The following is a 27,077-nucleotide window of genomic DNA, read 5'->3' as shown; positions in this document are numbered from 1 at the left end:
GAAGTGTGTATTGAGCTCCATGTAGCTGCTTTGCAAATGCTATGTAGAAGGACATTTGCAATGAAAGCCAGAGTGGATCCTTGTGGAGTGAGCTCTGGGCGCAAAAGGCAGTGTTTAGTTTGATAGGGAATAGCACAATTGCATACATCCGACTATCCACCTGGAGATGGCATTCTTTGAAATGCGGTCAACTTCTCTGCCTGGTGCTATGGAGACAAACAGTTCATCTGTTTTTCTTAGCGGCCTGGTCAGGTCTACGTAATAGACGACCGCCCTTATCACATCTAGTGTGTGGAGTTTTACCTCAGCTGAGCTGGGGGTTCCTGAAAGAAAGCCAGTAGCTCAATAGACTGGTTTACGTGAAATTTAGAGATGAATTTAGGGGAGAACCTAGGGTGAATATGTAAAACCAGCTTGTCCTTTTGTACAACAAAGAAAGGGACCTGCACGAACAATGCTTTTATATCACCAACTCTTCCTATGGAAGTGTTTTGTAAGTCAGGTGTTTGAGACTAGACTTGTGCATTGGCTCGAAAGGGGGTCCCCATGACCTTAGCAAGTACAACATTGAGATTGCATCCTGACGGGGGGGGGGGGGGGGTTGAAATTGGCGGGTGGAGTCTTTACACCTTCCATTAATGCTTAGATGACAGGTACCTTCCACCATGAGACCTTAGTGTGTGAAGTGGTATAGGCTGACAAAGCCGCCAGGTGGACCTTTAAGGAGTTGAACACTAACCCTGCATCTAGCAAGTGGAGCAGGTCAGTTAGAATGTGGGAAGGAGTACATTCTATGGGGTTAATTTGTTTAGACTGGCACCAAATTACAAATCTTCTCCACTTGTCAAATTAACAATGCCTAGTGTTAGGGTTTTCTTGATTCCTTTAAGATATCCACACATCTTTGAGGCAGGTTAAGATGTCCTGCTGCCAAGTTGATTGAGTGAGGTAGAGAGTGCACCCGTTAGGCCCCAGTGCTGGGAGAGCAGGTTGTACGGGCACGGGAGTTTGATGGGATCGCACATCGCCAGTTTGCGCTGATGTGGATACCAGAGTTTGTCTAGCCCACGTAGGAGAGCAACTAGGATGTGCGTCATCTGTTCCTTGTGGATCTTGTTCACCACCTTCCTCGTGAGAGATGTTGGAGAGGGCGGGTGGGGAGGTGGGCAGCGTAAGCAAATTTCCCAGACCAGTTCATCCATAGGGCGTTCCCCTTGGATCCTGGCTGGGGAAACTGGACACGGAGTCTGGGCATGGCTTGTTTTCGCTTGTAGCGAACAAGTCTATTGTGGGGAACACCATAGAGAGAAGAGGTGTTCTACGACCTCTACGTGAAGTTGCCACTAGTGTTCTTCTGGTAGGGCATCTCTGCTCAATGAGTCTGCGAGAGAGTGGAGTTCCCCTGGAACGTGTTGCGACGATAGGAATATCTTCTGTTTGAGTGCCCATTTCCAGATTTGCAGTGCAAGTTTGGACATATTTGGAGACCGTGCCCCCTTGTTTGTTTATGTAAACCATTGCTGTAGTGCTGTTAGGACCTGCACAGATTGGTTCATTAAGCGTGATTCGAACACATGGTGGGCCTTGAATACTGCCAGAGGTTCTAGCAGATTGATGTGGTTCTGAGCTGTCCCTGAGCTGTGCGGTGAAGGTAGCGACCCCCCCCCCACCCCGCCCAGCAAGAGAGGCGTCCGTTGTGATAATCGCCTGCATCTCTGGATCGTAGAAGGGTTTCCCCTTCAGTAGATTTACTCTCGTCCACCAGCAAAGATTTTGTACCAGTGTTGGCAAAATGACTAGATCGTCCCCGTTAGGCAGAATCCTGTGCAGTTCCCTTGGGGACCACTGCAAGACGATTAAGACTACAAGAGTAAGCAGTAAACCCAATTGGTAGCAGTCTGCACCACCCAGATTTACCTGGTAGCTGTGGCTGAGCAGTCAGACTTCTCTCAAGAAGAGTAGGGCAGTATACAGAGGATACACAATAGGGCTAAAAACACAGCAGAACAAGCAAACACTGACCAGAGCTTTGAGCATTGTATCAAAAGTATATATTTAACACTTTAGAAACTATACTAGCACTATTAATCAAAGCAAGTTCAAAACACAATCAGAAAAGTAAACACACCTCCCTTAAGAATTATTAGACAAGTCTAAGTCAAAACACCACTTTTTGTCAAAACAGGTGAGCGCGTAACTTAGATGGCACTCCAATAATTAAGTAAAAGGGAGAGAAAAGGGCAGGTCATGAAAATAAATCAGTTCAATATTTTTAAGAGACCAAAACAAGTAAGCGAAGGCAGATCCTGTAGAGCCAAAGTTCATAGGCCAGGCCCACTTTAAATGGAGCAAGGTGAAATGTGCCCAAGATCACACAGTTGCGAAATGCATTCAAGCCTTTGTAGAAATGTTCAAAAGAGGTTGGGGTGGTTCAAAAGATAAAGTTAGAAGGTCTGGGGGCCAACCCAGTTGGAAAGCCAAGGATTTTAAGGGTCACTTTGGGCAAACCGAAGAAAGGGAGGCCAGGTGGAACACAGTACCTTTAAAGTTGAGGAAGCTCCAGCTGTGGCAGTAGTTCTTGGCAGAGGGTGCAGTTCATGGTTTCGACCAGGGGAAGAAAGGATCTCGTCGAGGAGGAAACTTGGAGTCGTTGCACTGCCCAGGGAAGAAACCAGCCTGGGAGTTCGTTGGTTAAAAGGTGCGTTCCTGGTATTCGCGGTCACATTGGTGAAGCTTGGCTATCCGGCCGCCGGGGTGCTTGGCACGGGCGATTCGACCAAGAGACGTCCTGGAAGGCGAAATGGCAAACTGGTTGATCCCACCAGCTCAGAGGAAGACGACTTTGAGCAGAAGATCTTCTCTTGTCGTCGGGAAAGTGGTGAGGTCGTTGCAGCAGGGCTCCACCGGTGGTGTCCTCGTTGCAGATGGCTCACCTTCTCCCTTCGGATTTCTTAGGTCCTGTGGCGACTTCTGAAGTTAGTCCCAAAAGCCCTGCTTTTATGCAGAAAAACCCCCATTCAACAGCCTAGCTGTCACTCATACATGCTAAATGGTGAGCCGGGCGGCGCACCACTGCGCCAATCAGAACAGAGTGCAACTTGAGTTGCTAAGGCAATGTAGTCCAGGGTGCCCATTCCCCCACCCACACATCCTGTGGAACCCAGACAGAGTGGCACCAGTTGGAGGGCTTCTGTGGAGAAGCCCGCCAAAAAGTGGAACAAAAGGCCCGACCTTGGAGTTACAGAGACAGACACGAACGCCATTTTAGAAAAAAGTTCTGGCGAAAAGACCCAACCGGTGATTTTATATTAAATAAACCAACCGGCGGTATCTTTGACATTGCACCAAAAAAGTGGTGCGTTCAAAATCAATGGGAAAATCCCATAGGAAATATTCCGGTGGAATATTTTGCGTGGTAACCACTGCCACCAGCCAGAAAATCGACAAGGGCGGACTCGACAGTGCCCCCTTGGAAACAGACCCAGGGGCAATCGAATTAACCCCTTTCAGTACTTCCACAATATGATGTTTTCTACTGTTCTGTTCACAATTTTGTACTAGTAAAGCCAATGGTGACTTTACATGCCATGGGAGACAGTAGTCAGTCCCAGGGTATGGAGTCTATGTTTGGGGGTCACTATGACACCCCTGTGTTACTGCACTGAGAGTGCTGTGTAACACAAAAACAGATGACACCCTATGGCGAAAAAAAAAATAGCCCATAAGCACACAAGAAGTAAAGACATACCTCAAATCATGCCCAAGAGTGGGAGGAAAAGAGTCTCACTCTTAGCGGGAGAAAAAACAAACCCCAAAAATCCAGCAAAGCTGCTGGGGGACTCACTAGGTTTGGGAAATTAGCCTTAGGAGAATTCTCCTTAACAGTCCCACTGACCGCTTGCCTGAGACCCTTGTTTCGCCAACCACTCCTGCATGGGTCGCAGGAGCGCATGTGGAACCAGGTAAATGCAAGATGCCATCATGCCTAGCAAGCGCATCGCTTTGCGCACCCTTATCTGGCGGCTGGCCTGATGTGGTATTTGCAACATATTTTGGACTCTTTCCTATGACGGAAATACCAACCCTCGTGTGTTTAGGACAGCTCCTAGGAACTGTTTGGTTGTGCTTGGCACTAGGTTTGATTGAAAGAGAAGGTTGATAGTCTTTTGAATGTTCCGTTTGCAAATTAGGAGGGGGGGAGGAACTCCCCTGTAATGAGCCAGTCGTACAGGTAAGGGTATACTGGGATTGCCTCCATGCGCAGGTGTGCTGCCACCACCGCCAGTACCTTTGTGAATACCCTTAGATCAGATGCTATTCCGAAGGGTAGCACTTTGAATTGGTAGTGCTGGTTCGCCATCTTGAAATGCAGGCATCTGTGTGCTGGGAACATTGAAATATGAAAATAGGCATCTTTCAAAACCAGTGTTGCCATGTAATCCTTTTTTAGAAGAGGGATTACCTCTTGTATCATAGTCATGCAGAACTTGTGGCTTTGCATTATTTGTTTTCAGGGCGCAAATCTAATACCGGGCGCATGGACAGATCTTTCATTGGCACAAGGAAGTAAGTTGAATAAATACCCCGGTTTACCTGGTGGGCCGGGACAATTTTGATTGCGTCCTTTAGCAGAAGTGTGGCGATTTCCTCGGGGAGGATACGCTAGTAAGGTCAACACTTCCTCCCATTTGTGACAGTTCTAACTGGCCAAAAGGGTTGCATTGTTTGCCATTCTAGTCTGGTAAGCGGCGGACGAGGCGTCCTTTCTGCCCATTGGATAAAGCTTCTTGCTTTCCTTGTCGGGTGGGGCCTCAGAGGAAGCAAAGGGGTGCCCGCTCTCCTCCTAGTTGTAGTTACGACTAACGAGTCGGGCTTCAGCTGCCCTCTAATATACAGTGGGTCTGAAGGTGCAGGTTTAAATAGCTTTCCTATATTGGGGTTTACAACCTGTGTGAGGTTAGGGGTCTCTTATGACAGCTGTATCTTGCACTGTATGGACTCTAGTAGAGGAATAAACTGCGCCAGTCTTGTCCCCAAGGATTTGTTCTACAAAATCCTAATCCTACTGTACCTCCTGTGTCTCAATTTGAAAGTGCTCTGTTTTTCCCCTAGGAGGGGTCTTTGATCCCTATGAGGGGGTCTTTGATGACCTTTTAGTGCTCCCCCAGCCCTTGGCGCCCAGAGCCGCATTTATCCGACTGTTTGGGGCCTACTACCTGACACAGTGTCAGCTTTCGGCTGCAGGTAGGGCCGAGGCCTCGTCTGCGGCGATCAGAGGGAGTTTTACACACGACACCCACGCAGTCTTTCGCCGGTTGGGCCCCGTCGTGCAGAGATCTCGAGCAGGAGTGCCCAGAAGACATGGTCTCAACGGACCTTTCCCTGGGTGTTGTACGCTATCGACCACTCGACCCATGTGTCAAGTCTCAACCTGGTGTGTGTTTAGTAGTGGATGGAATTGTTGCGCTTCCACCGCCAGGTGTAGTCCCCACAACAGGGCCACCGTCCTGTCCTCCAAGGTCGGGGGCCTGTGCTTGGGTAGCTAAAGTTACCCAGTCGCCCTCGCCATCCGAAACGGCAGGGTTGCTGCCATCACTGAAAGCACCTTCTACCTCCATGGCCTCGAGCTGCCTGGCGTAGGGGGCCCAGCGTTTTGTCCATCAGTCCTTTAAAGTCTTGGGATTGAAGAGCCTACACGCTTGACAAGAACCCTCAATGTGGTCACTTGGGAGACAAGTTACAGACTAAATGCTCATCGACCCACAAAAATGTTCTATTGCTCTTGGGGCAGAATTTACATGGGGTCTTGTTCATAACTGCAAACTATGGCAGCTGGGCGTAAGAAGTGTAAGAAAAGGGGCATATGCCCTCCTAAAAGGACCTCCCCCACTCTCTCCCTACTGTCTGGGCCGAGGCCCGGGGCAGCTTTCCAAGGCCGAACGGTCCGTCGCGGTAGTCTTTCGACGGGCAGTTGCTTGGTCTTCACCAGTGTTATATTTTGATGGCCGGTGCAGTAAAGGATAGAAAGAATGAACTATCGGTAATTGAAATAGGTAAATGGATGTACAAGGAACGAGGTACTCCGCTATACGAGTGTCTACAATGGCGGAAAAAAAATCTGAGGGACATCGACACATGAGGGATCATGAGTACAGTGGACTTCACACATGGGATAGTATTACTGGCACACCCCGTCGACGTCCCTTTGAGTTTCGAAAACAACTAATGCTCAGCAGCTTCCACTAGATGTCGGTCTATGCACAGCATGTGATCCAAGCAGATTCCACAAGCCTCAGAAGAACAAGTTACTTACCAACTGGTAACGTTCTTTCAACTGGATGTTCCTCCAACGCATTCCACATCTTTGACATGTAATGTCCACAGTTGTGCACTTTGGAAATTTTTTTGGCAGAGGGCATCATGAGTCAATGGTGTCTGGTCCTTGTCCCTCCAAGGCCTCTGTCTAGAGTGATGTCACAGGATGTTATAAATAGGATGCACGGCGCCCGTAGCCTCAGTTTAAGTTTTTCCCCCTAGAACGTGCGGCACCAGTCTGATGCCTGCTGGACTGCACTTAGCCTTGCAGAAACCGGAAGCTGCAATCGCATAGGAAATTCTGCTGAGGGGCAGGCTGGGAGGGCGATGTGGAATGCGTTGGAGGAACATCCAGTCAAAAGAACATTACCAGTTGGTAAATAACTTGCTTTTCGAATGGATTGTGTCCTCCAACGCATTCCACATCTTTGACAGACTCCCAAAGCAGTACCAGTAAATGGAGGAGGGAAAACAATTGAGTACCCAAAGGCCATATCCTGACCATGGATTGTATCCAGAGAATAATGTTTTACAAATGTATGGATTGAACCCAAGTAGCAGCATCACAAATATTCCTAATAGGAACACACCGCTGGAGGGCGGTGGAAGTAGCCATGCCCCTAGTGGAATGAGCTCTCAACCCATCAGGAGGGTCTTTAACCGCCAACCGGTAACACACTGTAATGTTAAGGATAATCCACCCGGACAAGGTCTGTTTGGTAACAGCCTGGCCCAATCGGTGTCCAGCATATCCAACATAGAGTCAATCATCCACTCTGACCCTGGACATCCTAGAAATGTAAAAGCTAAGAGCTCTCCTAGGATCCAACCTATGAGACGCTACTCTTTCTTACCAGGATGAGAAGATCCACAGTCTCCACAGAAGATCCTGGGAGACAGAGTGGAATCAGAACAGGATTCGACATCTTGCCGGAGAACTGCGACCACTGCATCTTGAGAGCCCACTGCAGGGATCTCACCCGCAGCCGGGCCTATTGCACCAGAAAAATGCAGGAGGCCATGAGGCCGAGCAATCATAAGAATTCGAAAGCCGGGAGACTCTGGGCATGTTGACACTTGTACACCATCTGCACAATGTGATGAGCCCTTACCTTGGGAGGCGAACACTTCCCAAAGGACGTGTCTAAAACAGCCCCAATGTATTGGAGCTGTTGGGAAGGTGTCAGATGTGACTTCTTGAAATTCAGGGAGAGGCCCAGCCTGTAGAGGGTGCAGCAGGTGACACCGAGATGATCCAACGCCAGCTCGGGAGAGCGCGCCCAGATCAGCCAGTCCAGGTAGGGGTAGACGTGAATACCACCCCCCCACCCCTGAGGTACGCTGCCACCACCACCATTAGCTTGGTGAAGACCCTCAGGGCGTAGGTCAATCCGAACGGCAGGACCCAAAACTGAAAGTGCGAGTCACCAGCCGCAAACTTCCTGTGCGCGGGATGAGTCACATGAAAGTAAGCATCCTTGAGGTCTAGAGACACCAACCAATCCCGGAGTTGAAGGGCCTGGAGGACTTGAGAAAGAGTAACCATCTTGAACTTGTCCTTCCTGCAAAGCTTGTTCAACCAACGCAAGTCCATGATGTGTCAATCCCCAGTCTTTCTCTGGGATACAAAAATAAGGGGAAATACCATCCCTTGTTCCTCTCCGCTACAGCCACCAGTTCTGTAGCGCCTTTCTCCAGTAGGCTCAAGATTACCTGCGCAAGGAGCTGATCCGGAAGCTTCAAAGAGTTTCCCCGGTGGATTGTCGTGAGGCTGCTGAAGGAAGGCAAGCCAGTAGCCGTGGGCAATGGCATCCAGAACCCATGCATCTGAAGTAATGGCATGCCATTCTTTAGACATGCTGAGACAGTCTGCCCCAACCGGCGAACCATGGGACATGGCCTCATGACCGTTTGGAAGCGACTGCGGCAGTGCCTGAAGGTGAGGCAGCTGCCTGAGCGGCTTTGGCACCACGATTTCCCCGACCACCACGTGTACTCTTTCGCTGGCCCCTTCGACTGGCGGCCCCTCTCGTTCTACCAAAGGAGGAGCAGTAACGAAAGGAACCCTCGCCCCCTCCACTGCTGTCCCCTAGGATGAAAAGGTAGAGGTTGATGCGGCACTTAAAGATTTCACCGCAGCCTTTGAGGTCTGCAAACTCTCAAGGCTCTCCTCAGCCTTGCTGCCAAACAAATGCGCACCATCAAAGGGCATGTTCAAAAGAAGGGCCTGCACATCCGGAGCAAACCCCGACTTCCGCAACCACGCAAATCTGCGTATAAAAAGGTGCTCGCAGCCATGGATCAGCTAACACTGTCGGCCGTATCCAAACCCGACTGAAGGGATTCACACATGGCATCCTTGCCGTCCTGCACGAGAGCAAGGAACCCCATCCCTTTCTTCCCCCTCGGGAATATGCACAGCCATCAAAGAAACAATTCCACAGAGTGTGAAAACCTTGCCAAGGCAGACGTGGAGTTGGCAGATTTCAGGGCCATGCTCCCAGCAGAAAATACCTTCCAGGCCCAACCGTCGAAGCGCTTGTCATCCCTATCCAGAGGGATCGTAGGGGTACGCCGCCTGCCTCCAGGTGGCCGTAACCACCTGAACCACCAAACTCTCAGGAGTGGGGCGAGTAGATAAATGGCTGGGGTCGCTAACGGAAGTGCAGTATTTCTTGGTCAAAGACTTATTCACAGCCAGAAGAGATTCGGGGGACTGCCACCCTTTTCTGCAAGGTAAGATGAAATGGCAAAAACAGGGTCAGAGGACGGACCTTGATCCAAGATGTCCGTCAGATCATCCTGCACAAAGTCTTCAGGACGACTTGACGAGCCCAGATACTCAGACTCGTGCCATGAGCCTCCTATAAGAAGACTCTGCATGAGCCCCAGGCTCAGGTCAACCGAATTCCACTTCTGGGGAAGTGTCCAGCCCACTGACATCATGGAGGGTCTGCCTCAACTCCTCCAACTGACTGTCTCCAGAAAAAAGTGGAGCATCAAGGTCACCAGGTAACTCAAACTCAGACCTTTCCTCCTCTTCATAAATATCATCCAGAGGAAGTTGAAACCCAAGTCTGGGGACAGAAGAGATGCTGGAGACCAAAATCGGCCTCACAGACTTAGACGTAGCCTTCCTTGGAGGATACTCCAATGGCAAATTGAGAAAATATCCCAAAAGGCGCCAATAGCGCCGAAGGCTTTGACGTCGAGAGTGTTGACAACTGACGTCGTGATCGCCAAAGGCTTCGGCGTCAACACAGGTGCCGACGTGGGCTGATAGGGCGGCAAGGCGTCAATGTCCAAATCGGATGGACACAGCGCTGAACGAGTTGATGCGAGCCCCAAGCCCTCAATAGGTTGCTACGGTCTCGCTGAAGAAAAAATAACCGAGACCTAGAGACACGTCTCTTCAGACTCATCGAATCCTTGTCCGAACAGGACCTCGGCGGCTCCCGGTGCGAGTTGCGTCATGTACCTGAGCCCGCAGGCATGCAAGCCACGGTACGAGACCGAACCTGGCTGGCTTCATCAGAAGGCGTGACCAGACCCGTGCCCTGAGATTGAAAATCGCTAACATGGATTGTTTAAACACCGCCCATTCCTCCGGAGTCGAGGACTTCGTAGTGCACGTAACCTTCCTCGAGGCACCATCCTCCAAGGACGGGGAAGGTAACCAGTGACAACGCTTTCTAGAGTGCCGGGACGAGGAAGAAAGTGGCAGGAACCACTCCGGGACCCAGATCCCTGGGTCTCCTTCCGACGCAGAGAGTTGCCCCTCGAGTCGTCGGTGGAAACCCCCTTGGACATGGAAGTCTGGGACTTAACAGGCTTAGAGCCCCTATCTACCTGGAGCTTCCCCTTCCACAAGGCCTTGGCAGTCAGCGACTGGCATTTCGAGCAGTCGGTGTCGTGCGACTCGCCCAGGCACCACAAACAAATGCGGTGGGGTCGGTGAGCGACATCCTTGACTTGCAGTCCCGGCAGGTTTTAAAGCCAGACCACGGAGTCGGAGGGGTCGAAGAGAAAGACATTGTAATGATGAACACACGAGGCGTGCCGAGTCTCACAAAGTTAACACATTCGCGGAAAAACCGACCTGAGGCTACGGGCGCCGTGCGTCCTATTTATAACATCCTGTGACTTCGCCCTCGACGGAGGCCTTCGAGGGACATGGGCCCGACGCCATTGACGCAGGATGCCCTCTGCTGAAAAAGATTCAGAAGTGCACAGCTGTGGACATTACATGTCAAAGATGTGGAATGCACAGCAGGACACAATCCATTGGAAATGTATATACATACAATACTAATTGTATTCTGTCCTAGAATGATGCCATAGAATAATTTTCTAGGAGGTTGTGCGTTCCCATGATGGGAAAGGAAGGAGATGTCCCAGAAGGTGAAACATGTTTCCGAAGAGACGTCGCAATTGTCATTTGTACAGTCACATGGCTGAGAATTTTCAGAGGGTGCCAACAATCAGGTCTCGTGAGAAAGTGAGGAGGTATTGATTTTTGTTGCCACAGTCGGTTCCTCACAAAATGCTTGGTCAATGACGAGGGTTGAAACCCACCAAGGAACACTCTAGGGTGGGATAGCCAATGTAAGCGGGATCTGAAGAATTTACAGAAACCAATGAACGAAGGTTAGGTGACCCGATTATTAGGTCATTAGGAGATTACTAATGTAATCATGAGGCGCAGGTTAGGCCACTAGGGCTAGGTAATGGATATGGTGTAGGGGATTGCAATGATTAACCAATCACTGAATAAGCATTTACATGCATCTTGAAACATTATCAAAGCCATGTCGTCACACTCCTATATAAACGGTCATTTAATGATGACAATTTGAGCGATATTCATATTATTCCCGGTAAAGACTGCAAGTAATAGAATTTTGTTTTCCTTGCTACTCGTGCACTTTTATTGCTCATTGGATTGATTTTTGGCTAATCCGGTTTTTGGGCCTACCTTTACACAGTAGTCGTTATACCAGCAAGGTAGCAGACACAAGTCAAAGGGCAGCAAAGCTCTACAGACCCTCCAGTAGTGCGTCTCTTGGCTAGACACCAGCACCACTAGTCCTCAATCCACTTGCTCAAGGGACGGAACACCTCTGCTCTCCTCACTCCTTGTGCAGCACTTTGGACTTCACATCCATTTTTTTTTAACTGAAGGTTATGGTCTTTTCATATACACCAAGAAATCTACTTGCTGGTACTCTTTTCTGAACCTCTTATGCAGAGACGTCGTTAGGCGAGCGCTTAAATTTGATCTTAACGGAACAAAAGACGTTCAAGTGTCTTCAAGTCAGTAACATTCAGCAATCCTAGAAGGGCCTCAGGCCCCTAAAAACACCATATACAAGTGGACCGCCTAAATCTTGGAGGCCTACTCTTTTCACTGTCCCACTACCAAACGGCGTTTCGTGTGCATCTAGTGAGCTAAAGCGTTCTAAGTTGCCTTTCAGAAATATGCCCACTGGGAGTCAATCGCAAAAGCAGCTACATGGGCTTCCCCAAACACTACCGACTTCATTGAAGTTCCAGAATGAGCTGTTTGGGCAGCCAATTGTCAAAAATCTCTAAGTAATAGAGAATTGGGACCATCCACCCAATAATCCTGTTTCAGTGCCTGGGAATCACCCATAGATATGGAGGAAAGGGGACTTGGCGCAAGAGTAAGAAACCGTTTCTCAGCGTATTAATTTGAAGCATTTACAAATGCGCACAAGAACAAACTCAACCAGATAGAGGCGCAGACTAACATACTCCTAGTCCAGAGTCACCTTTCCTCCTTCCACCCATCTTCCATTGTCAAAAAATCCTTGCTTGTTAAGACGATCTGACAAACTGAAAAGGTGAGGCTCGGTAGGGGAATCAGAAAGACCTGGCTAAGGCTACACATGCCAGCCTGTGTGTAAGGCCAACATATGTACAATGGCATGTTCTGCAACCTGTAGAAGTCCAGAGAATGGGTTATTCACACCTTACCGCACACGTGCGAAATGATCTCCAAGGGGGCAATGAGTGGGCTATATTATGAAGTACCTAGACTGTCCACCCAGATTGGCTAGAGCTCACATAGTGTAAAATAAACCAGTCACAGCCTTAAAATCAGTTCACAAGCTTGAAAGCCTGTTTTATAATATCACAAAGCTACATTACACAGGTTATGAAATTAGATAAGGCAGTCCGTTTACATCTGTTACATAAATGTTTGAGCAAGATACATTAGATCACCATAGTGGGACATTCCCTTCTGTTAAACCAATAAATAATCATTAATCTTGCAACACTGTTATATCCTTTAACTCACATGGGGAAAGTGTTCTTTCATATTTGTAACAAATGATGGGCATGGAGTACATGGGGCCACCTGAGAAATCAAATACACTCTGGCACTTGTTTCACAAGTTTATTACTTAGCTTTGCCCTCCTTTTTTTCTCCCCGAGTGTAGATACAAGAACCCGCTTATGCGTTCACTTCACCCAGTTCAAAGTTCGCTTTAACGGTGTCCTTCACTCTGGTAGGAAAAATAAATACAAGGCACTGCCCGCGTGTGCGTTTCTGGCTAGTGCATTTCTCCGACAGTTCAGAATTGGTTCGTTCCTCTCTCGCACCGTCCACCTCCTACCTCTGTGAAAGAGCAACACCTGGGATCACTCAGCATCAGCACCAGGCCCTGCCCTTAGCAGAGCAGCACCAGCAGATTGGCGGCTCTGCCTGACCTGGAGTCCTCGCCTCCCGCCGGGCCCAATCTCTCGACCCAGCGTTGGGGGACCTAGGCAGCCGGAAAGGCCTTCCCTCCAGCAAGCGAGAGCCAGACTGCCCTCACTGGATCTTCCGTGGACTCCCCTTTCACGCCTCCCGATATACATTATATGCGTTTTCGACTTTACCACAAGCTGCTACATCGCAGGGGCCCGCTGACAGGAAACATCCCAAAAATTCCTCAGGCCATTGCTCGCTCCCCCTGTGGGTGGAACATAGCAAGTTCCCAGGGAGCTTATCCTGGGCTCTTCACCAAGGGCAGCGAGAGCAGCCCAAATACCAAAGAAAACAAAAACCTAGGCTCTCCATATGGAAAACCTCAGGAAAATGATGGTTTACTCTGCATAAAAAAAAAATCACTAAGATATGAGAATCAAACCACAGGCTGTAACATACTTTTAACTTTTGCAAAGACGACTCATTTTTACAATCTTCAAAATAAATGTACTCTAACAACATTAACAGTGGCTAAACTATTACCACCTCAAAATCTGCAGCACTGATGAAGCAGCACTTCAAGGGAATTCTAAGCAGATAGAGTTAAAATGCAACCAACACCATATTGAAGTGACAATAAAAGGCAAAAACACCCAATATCAAAGCAACTGAAAACGCACTTTAAGTTACCCTTGGACCATCATGAAGGAAAAAAGTTTCAAATTCATTCCGTCAAGCATGCCAAATTAAATTTAGTTTTTAAATAGGTACATGACCCTTCCCAGTTTACAGTCACAATGAGCACTCAATGCTGGTTAGTCAAATTAACAAAATAAAAACTATAAATACTTTTTTCAGCCCTTATATGGATCTTCTAATTCGAACTACACAAGACCATTTTCAACTTGCAAAGTGTGATAATGTCAAAGTTACTCATCAAAATAAGGTCTGGGAATGCCATCAGGGTTATGGCTATTCAGTCAACCGCGCGTAAACAAAAAAAGGGATTCTCAAAAGCTGGGAAGTTACGTATGCGCTAATCTCTTCAACAATCAAGATAGCACAAAGGTGCAGACGCTGTAATATGGGGACCAATAGCACCATACAAGGAATATATTACGAGCATACCATAGTCTAGATAGAAAACCATTATATAATTCGAACGCATTGAAAACAGTCAAAAGGAAGCAAGCATAGCTCTGGTATTTCAGGAATGGAGATGAAGGACGTGAGCAGTAAAAGTGTGCAGGCAATTAGTTGAAATTCTCGAATCACACTGTATGCAAACAGGATGATATGCGGGCAGCTATGTGAAGACAGAACATTCGTTAACTATGATTGGAATAATATAAGACCAAATGGATTACTGTATACAGGATGCATAAAACTAATTGAACTACTTGAATTACCTGGCAAGAACTATCAATAGACACTGAATACAATATTATGGCATTTACCCACAGTGATCAGACCCTTATAATTGGTATAATACCCAACAACGTTTGCCATTCTAACAACGCTGCAAAGGTAACGTAGATCAACAGTAGTACACATACCCATATGAGTGTAATATGGAATGATTTATTACTGTGTGGACTGACATTAATGAATCTGACCTTTACAGTTTATTTTTATTTTCTCAAACTACCCTTTAAACCTCCCTTTGTCCAACCCCTAACCTCTGTGTGTTTGTGTGCTTTTTCATTGTACTGACTTTCATGTGACTGTTGATAGCACTACTAGCCCTGATTTGAGGAAGGCTTTCAATCTCCGAAACACACGTCTGGGCAAATATTAAAACCTTAACACAATAACAGTCTGGCACATTTCTTGCACCGAGTATGTGGAAAACATACTATTTGTAAGGTGGTTGAGCAGACTCTTACCACCCAACTCAGATAAGACGCAACAGAATGAATTAGCAACCCAAAATGAGTAGGATTAATAAATCAAGTGTCGCATGACAGACTAGCCTCTCAAAAGGTGTCCAAGTGTTCACATACTATTCAGTAAATGGTATGGCAGACTGATGAGCAGCAAAGGAAACCAGCATAATGGTGGTGACAAAAATGGAACGGTGAGCTAAAACAAGAATGCCAGACAAGGTAGACATTGTGATATGGTGGATGGAGTAAAGAAACCGGTATGATAAGGGTGAGGCTTACTTGCGTCTCAAATAGCTCTCATAGAAAAGGCAAATTCAAGCACAGAACAGACTCAGAGATTGGATCATGTGTCGAACGATAACATTTCTACAGAAAAGACTAATGAAATAGATTTTGCTGCAAAGATTAAGGTTTTCTATGATTGGTAGACATGCATGTAGATTTTTCCTCTACTAATGTGGGAAAAGTATATGGTCTGATATTTTTGAGAAATAACATTTGAAGTTGCAAGCTACTTGCTAGGCTTCAAATGTCACTTGCCACCTCAATTTACACATCATTTACTTGCCAAGAGTCCAATATAACTAGCCAAAGGATAGTGCAAAATTTCAGGAATTCATAAATGCTCAAATATCTTGAAAATAAAGACAAAAAAGAAAAAAAAACAAGTAGCTGCTTGTGTGTCAAGAGTTCAGTACTCACCATCCACATGTCGAATTACTGGCTCAGGTGTACCCCTCCCATCATTTAGTCGAGGCGTTTGCTCTTCACCATAAACATGATGATCATTCGCTAGATTGTCCTCTGCCCTCTCAGTCAAACTCCTCGACTCAGTTACGATTGTACAGGAGTCATCACCCTTGTTGAAATACTTCTGCAACCACACAGGCACAATACTCTTCACAGAGTCTGTTACTCTGCCAATGATTCCCTGCTTTAAAAAGAGAAGAGGCAAATTGCATTGGGCCAACTCTAAAATAACAGAAAAGAAGCATAGTATCATAGGCATAGCACACTTTCCCCAACAAAGAAAGCTGTAGGATTTGCGCTACTGGCTGAAACTACATAGCATGTTATCCTCGTCATCAAAAGTCAATTTTATTTCAAACTAAGAAAATTGATACATACAGCTTTTGCCTCTGTTGTGCTGGTAAAAGACCATTTACTCCAGTTCACCAGCAGATTTATTGGCAAGACATTTTATCATAGGAAAATGGGGCTACCACATCTCTGCATGCCAACCTAATGAGCAGGCTATCCAATACTTGAAAGGAGAGCTACAGCCCACATTCAATCACTGGCTGGATTCCACAGATTGAGGTCAGGATGCATTTTAGAAATACCTTGTTTCTAATGCAAATTAATTTTAGGTCACCTGCTACTACATATGTATTTGGAGTGAGCTGATGTGCAGCAACAAGCTCCAGAAAGATAACCTAAACATATAAGCTGCTAGCTAGCCATATAAAAAAGTAACTCGTCACCTCAGTTCTACACATACATGCAGTACACCATTGCTTACTCGCCAAGAGTCAAATATCATTTAGTGCACATTTTGCGCCCCGTCTTATGCATACCCACCAGTTTAGCTACCATCTTGGTCACAGTAGGACACATACTCCTGTACCATTCTGCCACGGTTTACCTTGTGGGGCAATAGGAACATCTGGGCAGAACAAGGAACTAAACAACTGCGAAACCAAAGCTTAGTAGCTCAAGAGTAATGTGTACGCAAGCAGCAGGGAAAGCCAGCAGAAGACCAAAGCAAATCAGACCAGTCTTTCGACGAAAGGCAAGTAACATATTGGATTACCAATTTTGTCCTAATATTTTTAATGTCACCAGAATTTGACAAGACACAATTAGCAATAATTCATTTTTGGGAGCCACGGAAGAAAGACAGTGACGTGTGTAAAATGTAAAGGATGGCCGCATCAATAGACCAATCTAAAAACAGTTTTCAGTGCAAGGCTCTGTGCAGATGGGTGCAGTCAAGTGTTGCACAGGGAAATGTTCTGTATATTGTATGCTTGACCTATCATTTACTGTGTAAGGAGGTCAGACATTCCACAAATCAAAACGTTTCCAATGTTAAACGAAAGTCATAGCCTGAGATTGAAATACTGTAGTATGGTCTTGCGGCAGGATGAGCAACGACTTCATGTGAACAAGATGGCCCTTCCTAGTCATTGATATCTACTGCATTAAAAACCAATTTCAGAGAAGGGCATGACTGCTAAGAATTTGCCAGCTCTCTCCGCCAGGTGCTAATATATAACGTAATCATAATAGTGGAGCTCTAGAAACAAACTACAGTGTATGGTACTGCAGTAGATCTGTAGATGTACGTGCTAGATGGAACCATAAATACTTTGCATAACAATCTAGTTAGCTTTGTGTATTCATTACGGAAGAGGAAAGTAAGTGACTATGCAGAGTGGATGGCGGAGCAGGCAGAGAACTGGACAAACTAGGTGTAATATTGTAGTTTGCGGCCAGCTCACTTTGCTGGTATAAAGCAACAGAGTGATGAGATAGAATGCCAAGGAGTTTGGGATCAGCTCATAGGCACCAGATGCACAGGCGAGTGCAAGTAGCAAGTCAGAACTAACATTGCTAGCAAAAGCATTTGGCTGTGTGATCATGCACATTTTCATAAGTGTACACTTGTCAAGATGATGCACCGTCCCGCAACAAAATAAATAGTTGGCACAAATTTATATATGCTGACCTACACTTTACTGAAATACATTGAGACAATGCAGTGTTTTGCAATAGCAATACCACAATTCTGCATCATGTAACAACTTCTATTTTTGGGAAAGGCATTGTAGGACTGTCTTTTATAATAAAAGTCAAACTGGCTTTTGCAATTATTTGAAAAAAATAGCTTTCCTGGGCTAGCATTGCCACACATTTATGCCACTTTAGAGTGCAAGAGATGATTACTGCTGGACTATCAATTAGCCTCTTTGAACTTGCAGTAAACAGGGAAAAGCGGGTGGAGAGCGCACGGAGGGCAAGAAAGGAGAGCAGGGTAAGATGCGCTTTCATTGAACATGGTAATTTAAATAGCTATGTGCTACATAAGTGTCAATTTAATGAGGGCAGAGAAAGACAATTTACCATGGAATGCAGTAAGGAAAGTAAAACATTCTTACGTATGTATGACTGCGATCGGAGTTCAGAGTACACTCTTCAGAAAGACAAAAAGCAGCGAATGCCGTATAACATGGTTCTAGGCGCCACACCATACGATAATTTCACTGTAGCGAGTGAACTTTTATCAGCATTCAACAAGGTTGTAGTGATAAACTCAATTCCAAATCAGGACATCAAAAGGGTAGCAGAGATTTGACAGTAAACAAAAAGGTAAATGCTTATAACAGAGCATATGCAGTTGAGAGTGTAACACCCAAGTTAGAGCAACAGGTCTCAAACTTGATATAGCATAACTGAGAAAATATACAGAGCCATAACCAGCTGGAGGACCTACACAAAAAAGCGCAGACGATGAAGAGGACCAAGAAGATGAGGAAGTGCCTACCTCTAACACCCAGAGAGAGTCATGGATGCAGCAGTTCTTTACCACTGTTGGGAATGTACCAAATGCTAAAGCTACCAAAGAGAAATGCAGAGTGCAGCTTTGAACTCAGTCACAGACTACCTGGACAATATTCCTACGCGACCACCTCCATGCGCCGCCACACCAAATCCAACCACTGTAATTCTCAGAAAGGTTGTTCCTTTCTTAGCAAGTTATAGGTAGTCTTCCTCCACCTCATCTTCTTCAAACAATACTGTAACCACAAAGACTACTTATGTGGGACAAAATCCCACCAGCTACCTTCCAAGCAATAAAATAAGCTGTTGATCCATATCTTTCTAATACAACAGTCCTCTGTATATACTGCAACACACCACTATGCAGGGGGAATCAATTTCTAAGTGCTTTTTAAGCTGTAATCGAGTTTGAGATACACTACCCTCTTAGAATTAACACATGTACAACATCTTGCCCTGTCCACCTCTCCCTCTATATTAGTACCTCTTCCCTCCCCAAGTTTTAAAGATTCCTGCCAAAAAAAAAAAACGCATACATCAAAAAACAAAAGAAAAGTTCCTTTAGGAACCACATTTTACAGTTAAAAAATAGAAGAAATAAATCTTATATAGACTCCATCTACTTTACATTTCTCAGTAAAGTGCAGACTCAATATGATTTTCAAACATTTCCATTAGCATTTTGTGTTATTTTTTTTAATAAGCATTTAGTATATAAAAATACGTTTTGCTTATTCTTTGAAAAGTGCTTTTCACTTTCCTTCATAAGCCAAGCAAGAGATTCTCCTCCTTATATCATGTCTTTAATGTTAGTATGCAGTGAGTCCAATGCATGGAGTTGCTTGGCTATTTTAACAGTGTAGACTCAAATTTTCCATCGTCGGTCGTTGCTACAAGTTTGGTCAGCATCATTTCTAAGAAGACTCTCGGGGCCCCGATTGTTTTTTGGTTGGGGTGTACATATATAGCCTTCCACCATGATTCAGAGTCCAGACCACAAGATGTCCATAAAGTTTTGCTCAGAAGGTTTGTTCTTTCTGCTTCTAGTTTTTCGCAGATCAGTAAATGTTGTAATGATTCCTCTTGTTGGTGACACAAATCAACAGTTATTATGGTTCGTCTAGCCATATTTCTTTAGATTTTGCTTTGTTCTCAGGATTTTTAATCTGAAGCGCACAATAAGGTCTCTATGTTTGGGGTTCGCACTTCTTTCTAGATATTTAGGTAATATTTTAGGATTGTTGGTTAGTGTTTTCGTTGGTGTGCCCAAGTGAGGCTGCCCGCGTGGCTTCTGATTGCGGCCAGTCTATTGACATAAGTAATGTTTTGACCCGCTGTGGATGGGTTCGTAAGGTCTCTTGGCTTACGCTCATTTGGTTTAGGAGTTCCGTGCACTTTTGTCTCCAGGCTGTTAATGTCCACAATGGTAATTTTTCATTCTTTTTTAGGACTTCATATTGTGGTGGACATTCAATGAGCTCTATTTTTCTGAATGTAGTTAGTTTTCCAAATGATTTTCACGTGAAGCGAGTGGAATCCAAGTTTGTGGTATATCACGCCAATCGGTACACTGTTTGGCACTATTAAAATTCTACGCCAAAATCTCCCCTCAAGCTTATTCCATGTTTTCCAAGGGATACTTAAGCCAGCATCACCTGCGTATGTAATTGCAGGTACTATTTTCATGTTGTAGAAGTCCACGAGCGCTTATGGAAAATGGTCCATATCGCCTTTTAAGAATTAAGGCTTGGTCTGTTAATTGGTCCATCTTTGAGTATAAATGCTGCATCCATGGTTTGTCCCCCCCAGTCATTGCTGATGATGGCTCCTAAATATTTTGTGCGTTAGTTTGTAGGGATTGGTTGACTGTTGAGACACCATTTGAAGGGTTTCCTTACTTTTGTTCGAGGATTTTTGATGACAATATCTGATTTTGTTGCATTTATTTTTTGATTGTTTTCATTCGCCAGTTTTTGTTGTGCATCTAGTTTACGTTGTAGGCCAATAGGAGGGGTATCAAGCAGGATAAGGTCATCTGCATACAGTAGATGGCCTATTGGTGTTCCTCCTAGACACGGCGAGCATGATCTTTCAGGGTCCATTTTGTCCTAGATTTCTAGGATGAAGAAATTGTACAAGATCGATGCCAGGGGGCACCCTTGTTTTAGTCCTTGCGGTGTTGATAGCTATGCTTAGTGTCCCGGCTTGATTTGGTCATACCTGCAACGTTGTGTCAGTGGGTTGACTAATGATGGCTGCTAAAAGATCTTGTGGGCAGCCCTTGATCTCGAGTTTATCCCATAACATTAGTCTATCAACTCTGTCGAAAGCCATAGGCATGTCAATGCATGCTAGGAATAGTGTTTTGTTTTCCTTTATGGTCTGGATTTGCAAAAGGTTTAAAATAAGCAGGTTTAATCCACAATCTACTTTTTCGACAAAGAGGCTTGTCTTTGATCATAATTTTTGCTAGATGCTATCCATTCCTTCAATCTTTTGAGCAGGATGCCTGTGTATACTTTGCCCAGAACGTCCAGTAATGATATTGGACGATAATTCACTGGTAAAGTTCGATCTCTCTTAAAACTGGGTATCGCCACTGCTAGTTTCCACAAGGTATGTATTGGTTTGTTGAGGTTTATTCTTTTGAAAAGAGTGCTGCACATCTCAGCCCATAATTCCGGCGCTTGTTTTAATACAGTCCAACTGGCCCCAACGCTCGGGATGTACTGCTTTTTTGATCAGGGTCAGAATTTCGTTTACTGAATTTTATGGCCCAGCAATGCGGTTCTTTTTGCGACCATGCAGGTTTGCTAGTGGTGTTTTGGCGATCGAGGTTTTCGAAGTGAGCGGACCATTTGGATTCAGTGATTGGATTCAGTTGGTTAAGGCTTTGTGCATTCTGTATCAGAGTCCAGAAAAAAAAATGCATTTTGATAGTGTCCAGTGCCATTAGCATTTGCTCTGAATCCATTTGATTTAATGTCGTTCTATGTTTTTACCCAATGACGGTATGTTGCCTAGAGTTTCCCCCCCCCCACCCATTTTGTTTTTCTTAGTTTGACTTTTTTTTTTAAATATTTGTAGATCCTTCGCTAGCTGTTTTTTCTTTGCATTCAAATTAGTGTCAAAGCAATGTAGCCTTGCAATTCTGGCTTCGTTTGTTGACTCCTGGCTTCTTGAAACAGCGTTGAGCACGTTTCGTATTCCACATTGCTTTTCTCATCTTCTTGCCATTTTTTAATTTCCATAGTTAAATGTGGCAAGTTCTTAGCGGTTAGCCTCAATCGATTTAGGCCTTGGTTTACGTTGATCTTGTGGCCATACTTCCAAGTCATTTTTACCAGATTTTTTGATGTAGTCTTTGATACAGGCTAGGATTAAAGGTTTGTGGTCACTTTTGTTGTTTCTAGGATCTTTAATGATATGATTTAGGCGTGTCTAAGTTCATCCCCAAAGAAACCTAAGGTTGCTTTGGCATTAAAGGATGTCCAAGTGATAGCTCCTTGCCGATCACCTTCCACGTTGCCATTTACCATGTGTAGATCTCATTTTACATTTCTTGCACCCATATCTGCATCCTGGAATTTTTATGGGTGTTGTGGTAGCAAATCTTTGGTACACGATATTTTGTGGCAATCTATATTCAAGTCTCCACAAATAAAGAGGGTTGGATTGTCATACTCTGCTCTCAGGTCATCGATGTCTTTAGTGACATTGGTTACGAAGTCTGCTCCAGCTTATGCTTAACTGTTCCAGTACAGATTATTTGTATTTGTTTCCGTTGAGTCATCCTGTAGAACTGTTATTTGTCTCATTGGTGACGGTTGGATGGTTTTCACCAATTTTCTATTTTGAATGCTTTTGATGATAGTAAGTAGTCCAGCCGAAGGTCTCCCTATCGATAGCTTTATTCAGGCAGCAGGTGTATCCGTCAAGCGTTGGAGTTTCCTGTAGTTAGCATTCTTGGATGCAAATAACTTCGGCTGTCATTAGATCCTGGTCAATATTTTCAAACGGATGTTTAAAGCCTCTGGAATTCCATGTGGCTATCTGGAACTCATTTCCAGTTTTCTGATGTTAGGTCTAATCTTGGTCTGCCGAGGATAAGGTATTTGCAAGCCGGTTCCAGGACGTTTGTTTTTCGGGTCTTCTTTCCAAACAAGCCATCTTCCGGGGACTTTTCATCTATATTGCCTTTTACCATGATCTTTAATGCATGTGGACCTCAGTACAGTTGGAGAAAATCTGATTGGTCTATGATCTGTTTCATCCTCCTAGGTTTGTACTTTGTGCTCTTTGCGCATCTGTTTTTTTGTTAGGATATACCTTGTGCTTGTTATGGCTTTCCAGCGAGGGGATAGGTTTTAAGTCACAGCCCACAACACGCAACTCATCGATAGCTGATAACTAAACCTACTTCAAACCTACTCTTAAGTGTAAGTGGATCAAATCTGTTTCTGCTTCATTCGGGAAAGACACTTATGTTGCAGAATATTATGCATCAATCTCAATAAGTTGGACCGATTCATAATAAGTTCATCCTTAGCCTATAGAACCCGTTCTAGAGATAGTTTGTAAATGTTGGACTTTTTTTGTGACTTCTTCCAAGTGATTGAATTTGTTTGTACGAGGAGGCAGAGTGATTGTTTGCCTCAAGTTTCAGTTCTGGGTTGCTGCTTGTTTTGGTTGGAATAAGCGTTGTTGCTTTGAATAATCAATGAGCCAAGCACCTTGAGTTTCTTGATTGCAGTTTTGTTTTTTGCGTCCAATTGTTCTTGTTTTGCGTGGCTAGGCAGCCATGGAGTAGGCTGCAATCCCTGAGAGCTCTGTGATCCGTCCCATAGATCCGTGCAAGCGAGTGCAGCTGGACATTGGATTGCAGCCCAAAAAGGTACACTATGAGTGTATGGACATGCAGTGAGGAGATTAAACGTGCCAGCGGGATGTCATCAAAATGGCGGCCGCGCACAAAGAACATCTGAGGAAAGCGCCCCGAGAACAAAGAGGCTGGCAACTGTGACACTGTGCAGCCGTCAGCCAGGAGCGGATGGACAAGGCAGCTCTAATCAGTGACGCAACGTACGGCTTGCACCGTGCAGCTCTGGCGCATCGGGAAGGCTGGGAGCCCCCGGGGAGCATGACAAAGGACTGCTGCTGCCTCAACGGTAAAATGCAGCATGGGCAGCGCTGAAATTACGGGACGATTGTGAGCCCGTGGAATGCAGAAGGGGACCACCGCAGCTGGAGGCAGAGCCCACACAGAGCACAAGCTCCAACGCCGTAGCCCACATAAAGTGAGCAGCTCCGGCGATGGGGGATGGTTGGGAGCCCCCACGAACACAACAAAGAACCCTGTGGTCTGGGCGTGACATTGTAACTACATAACGGCTGCAGGCTCACAGGGAGTACGCTGTGGCCGTAGCTTCTACCACGTGAAGCGGGTATCCCCGAGGGCACGGGGTGACATGTGGCCCCTACAAACATAACACATCGTAGCTGGAGGCCAGTCGCAACGTAAACAATGAGCGGCTGGCAGCCCACAAGCAGCACACTGCGGCAAAGGAATACAAGACAAGGAGCGGGCAGCTTTGGGGGCAAGGGACAGCTGGGAGCCCCCAAAGTATCACAATACTCCGCGACAGGAGGCAATTTGAAGTATAAATAGCAAGAGGTCCCAACTGGGGCGAGCTGGACGACGGACCTGCGGCTGCCTTAGGGGAGGCTTGGGCCCCCCTCCCTCCCCTAAACTGGAGTCGGCCATGGCCAAGCTGAAGGCAGCCTGGATCACAAAGTTGGGGCAGTACAGGAGTAGGTGAATCTCATCCAGCAAGAAGTTAGAGCGCTGGCAGAACATACAGGTGACCTAGAGAAGGAGGTGGCCCCGAATACAGCTGCATTCACTTCTCACAAATCCTTGCTCCACGTCCTGGAACAACGCATGGGCAACCTGGAAAGCAGGGCAGGGGAGGCAGAGGGACTCGCCTGGAGGAACAACATCCGCATCATAGGACTGCCGGAGGGAGCCGAGGGACCCAGCCCCACGGAGTACAAAGAATCAATGCTGCTGCAAGAGATAATTGGAGGAGCATGGACTCGGGGTTTGCGCTGGAACAGGCGCATAGGGCCCTGATGAGGAGGCCATTACCGATGCCCCTCCCCACCGAGGCCGGTCATTTCAAAGAACCTGAATTACAGAGGCCGAGAAAAAAAAACCTTGAGCATTTCCGGAAGGGAGGCAGCAAATATAACGGCATACCCGGATTACAACCTGCAGGTGCAACGCCGTCGCATGAACTTTGGTGCAGTGAAGAGAAGATTGGGCGAAGCAGGCTATAAGTACATGCTGATTTACCATGCTAAGATGAAAGTGTTCCATAAAAATAGAGCACTGTTTTTTGATACCCCGGAGGATGCGACAGACTGGCTGGATACGCAAAGTTGTCCCCCGGAATCAGGTTTCCAGGAAGGAGCCGCAGATCAGTGACAGACTGCGGTACCCAGGGTGTTGCAGGCTCAAACTTTGGGACTAGAATACAGGCCAGGATATAGTCTACCGATGCAGTGCGATCAGGGTTGCGCACATATGATACGTTGAGTACGGGCACTCAGAACAACACATAGGAGCCTAATGGGACCAGCCCTCACACCCCCACAAACAGACCAGTTAGGTTACCGGTAGGACGGCGACGCTCTGCTGGGTTCCTGACCTCGGCATTCCAAGGCAGGACCAAATGTGGGGGAGCCTGAGATCCCGGGATGGAGCTGGGCACCAGTTGGGGTTGGGCAGGGAGGAGGTAAGGAAGGGGGGGGGGGGGGGTGTGAAGTGTTTTTAGTTGGGATGAGAGGGGAGGTTAGTTGAGGAGTTTATGTTGGGGGCGGGAGGGAAACTAGCTCAAGTTCATGTCAAACTAGGCGAGAGTGAGAAACCGGGAGGGGAAGGTGGGGGACAACCTAAGCATGGTGACGGGTAACCTTAGAATTGTAACCTGGAACGTGAGGGGCCTCAACAGTTAACTGAAGAGGAAGAAAGTGATGTAGTTGAGAAGGCTGAAAGTGGATATGGCACTGATACAGGAGACCCACCTTACGAAGGAGAAATTAGAAGTGATCAAGAGGAAGTGGAGGGACTACCACGGGAGCCACATATTCAGTTTACGCGAGGGGGTGGTCACCTGGGTGGCACCTCATGTACCGTTTCAGTTGCTGAAGTCTACAGGGGACCCAGATGGTAGAATTATAGTGGTGCGTGGGAAACTGGAGAATAGAGAAGTGTGCATCATAAGCTCATATGCCCCTAACCAAGACACGGCGGCCTATTTTAGGGCCCTATCTGGCAAAATTAGCCCCTTACTGGACGAAGCGATTATATTGGGCGGGGACTTTAATTGCATGTTACACCCCAAAATGGATAGGTCGGATAGCAAGCTAAGTAGGCCCACCCCCGCAGCGAGAGCATTACAGGCCCTGCTGGGAGACTTTGGGCTGAGGATATCTGGAGACAGTTACACCCAGAAGATAGGCAGTACTCGTATTACGCGGCCCCACACAACCTGCGCACGAGACTGGACTACATGTTTGTTGCTTCAGAGCTGGTTGGAGAAATGATAGGCTCGGAATACAAGGCCAGGGTGTTTTCAGACCATTCTCCCTTGATCCTGGAATGGAGGCACCAGCCCCCTAGAGCGAGAATCCCGAATTGGAAGCTCAGAGCAGAGGCCCTGCAAGACTCGGGACTCCGTGAGGGGTTGAGGGAGGCGATTGTCGAGTATTTCGACCTCAACACGGGAGTGTGCTGTCAGAGGGAACCTTATGGGAAGCGTTCGAAGTGGTAGTATGGGGTGCAGCCATATCCAAATCCAGAGGGCTTCAGGGGGGCAGAGTGAGCTGCAGGAGACAGAGGAGTTGGAAGAAATAATGCAAAAGGGGAGCGCCTCATAGGAGGATGCCGAACGGGTACATTTGTTACAACAAACTAGCAGGGAGCACTGGGACAGACTATGTAATTTGAACTACAAAAAATATATTGAAAGGCAACATGCAGGGAGGGGGTGGGGGGGGGGGGGTGTGTGACAAACCTGGAAGGCTGCTAGCATGGCTATACAAAAATGAGACACCGAGAGCAGGAGAGCAGTGGTCAGGGAGATAAAAGGGGAAAATGGCCAGACTTGGGATACCCAGGGGGGAGTCAACAAGGGTTTCCTTAGATTCTATAAAAGCCTCTATGGGGACATGGGGGAAGAAATGGGCCGTGAGATTCAGGAACCACTGGAAGACATAGGTTTGCCTAAACTATGAGGAACGGGAGGACCTTGATGCCCCAATCACACTAGAAGAATTAGAGCCAGTGATACAGCACCTACCCATGTGTAAGGCTCCGGGGTCGGACGGGCTCCCAAGTGAATTCTACAAGACATACAGGCAGGAGGTGTCCCCCGCCCCCCCACCCCCGCTGCTCGCCATGTTAAATGAGGAGCTTGAAAGAGGGAGGCTGCCGGAGTCCCCGAGGGAGGCGGTGGTAATTCCGCTCCTGAAACCAGGCAAGCCTAGCATGGACTGTGGTCATACAAACCCCCATCGATGCTTAACCAAGATAG

The 27,077-nt window shown here is 46.5% G+C and overlaps 1 protein-coding gene across 1 annotated transcript in view; it reads right to left on the bottom strand.

The window, feature by feature from the left end:
• The window catches only part of NUP153 (nucleoporin 153), a 1,189,258-nt gene that overhangs the window by 1,069,736 nt on the left and 92,445 nt on the right, over positions 1–27,077 (bottom strand). The window contains exon 2 of the mRNA XM_069613598.1: positions 15,619–15,850. Within this exon, the coding sequence (XP_069469699.1) occupies positions 15,619–15,850 (232 nt within the window). The remainder of the gene's footprint in view (positions 1–15,618; positions 15,851–27,077) is intronic.

Source organism: Ambystoma mexicanum, chromosome 5p (assembly GCF_040938575.1).
Source record: "Ambystoma mexicanum isolate Mex_15411 chromosome 5p, UKY_AmexF1_1, whole genome shotgun sequence".
NCBI classification, from domain to species: Eukaryota; Metazoa; Chordata; class Amphibia; order Caudata; family Ambystomatidae; genus Ambystoma; species Ambystoma mexicanum.
Note: the sequence above shows the minus strand (reverse complement) of the source record. Positions and strands in the feature narration are given on the sequence as shown.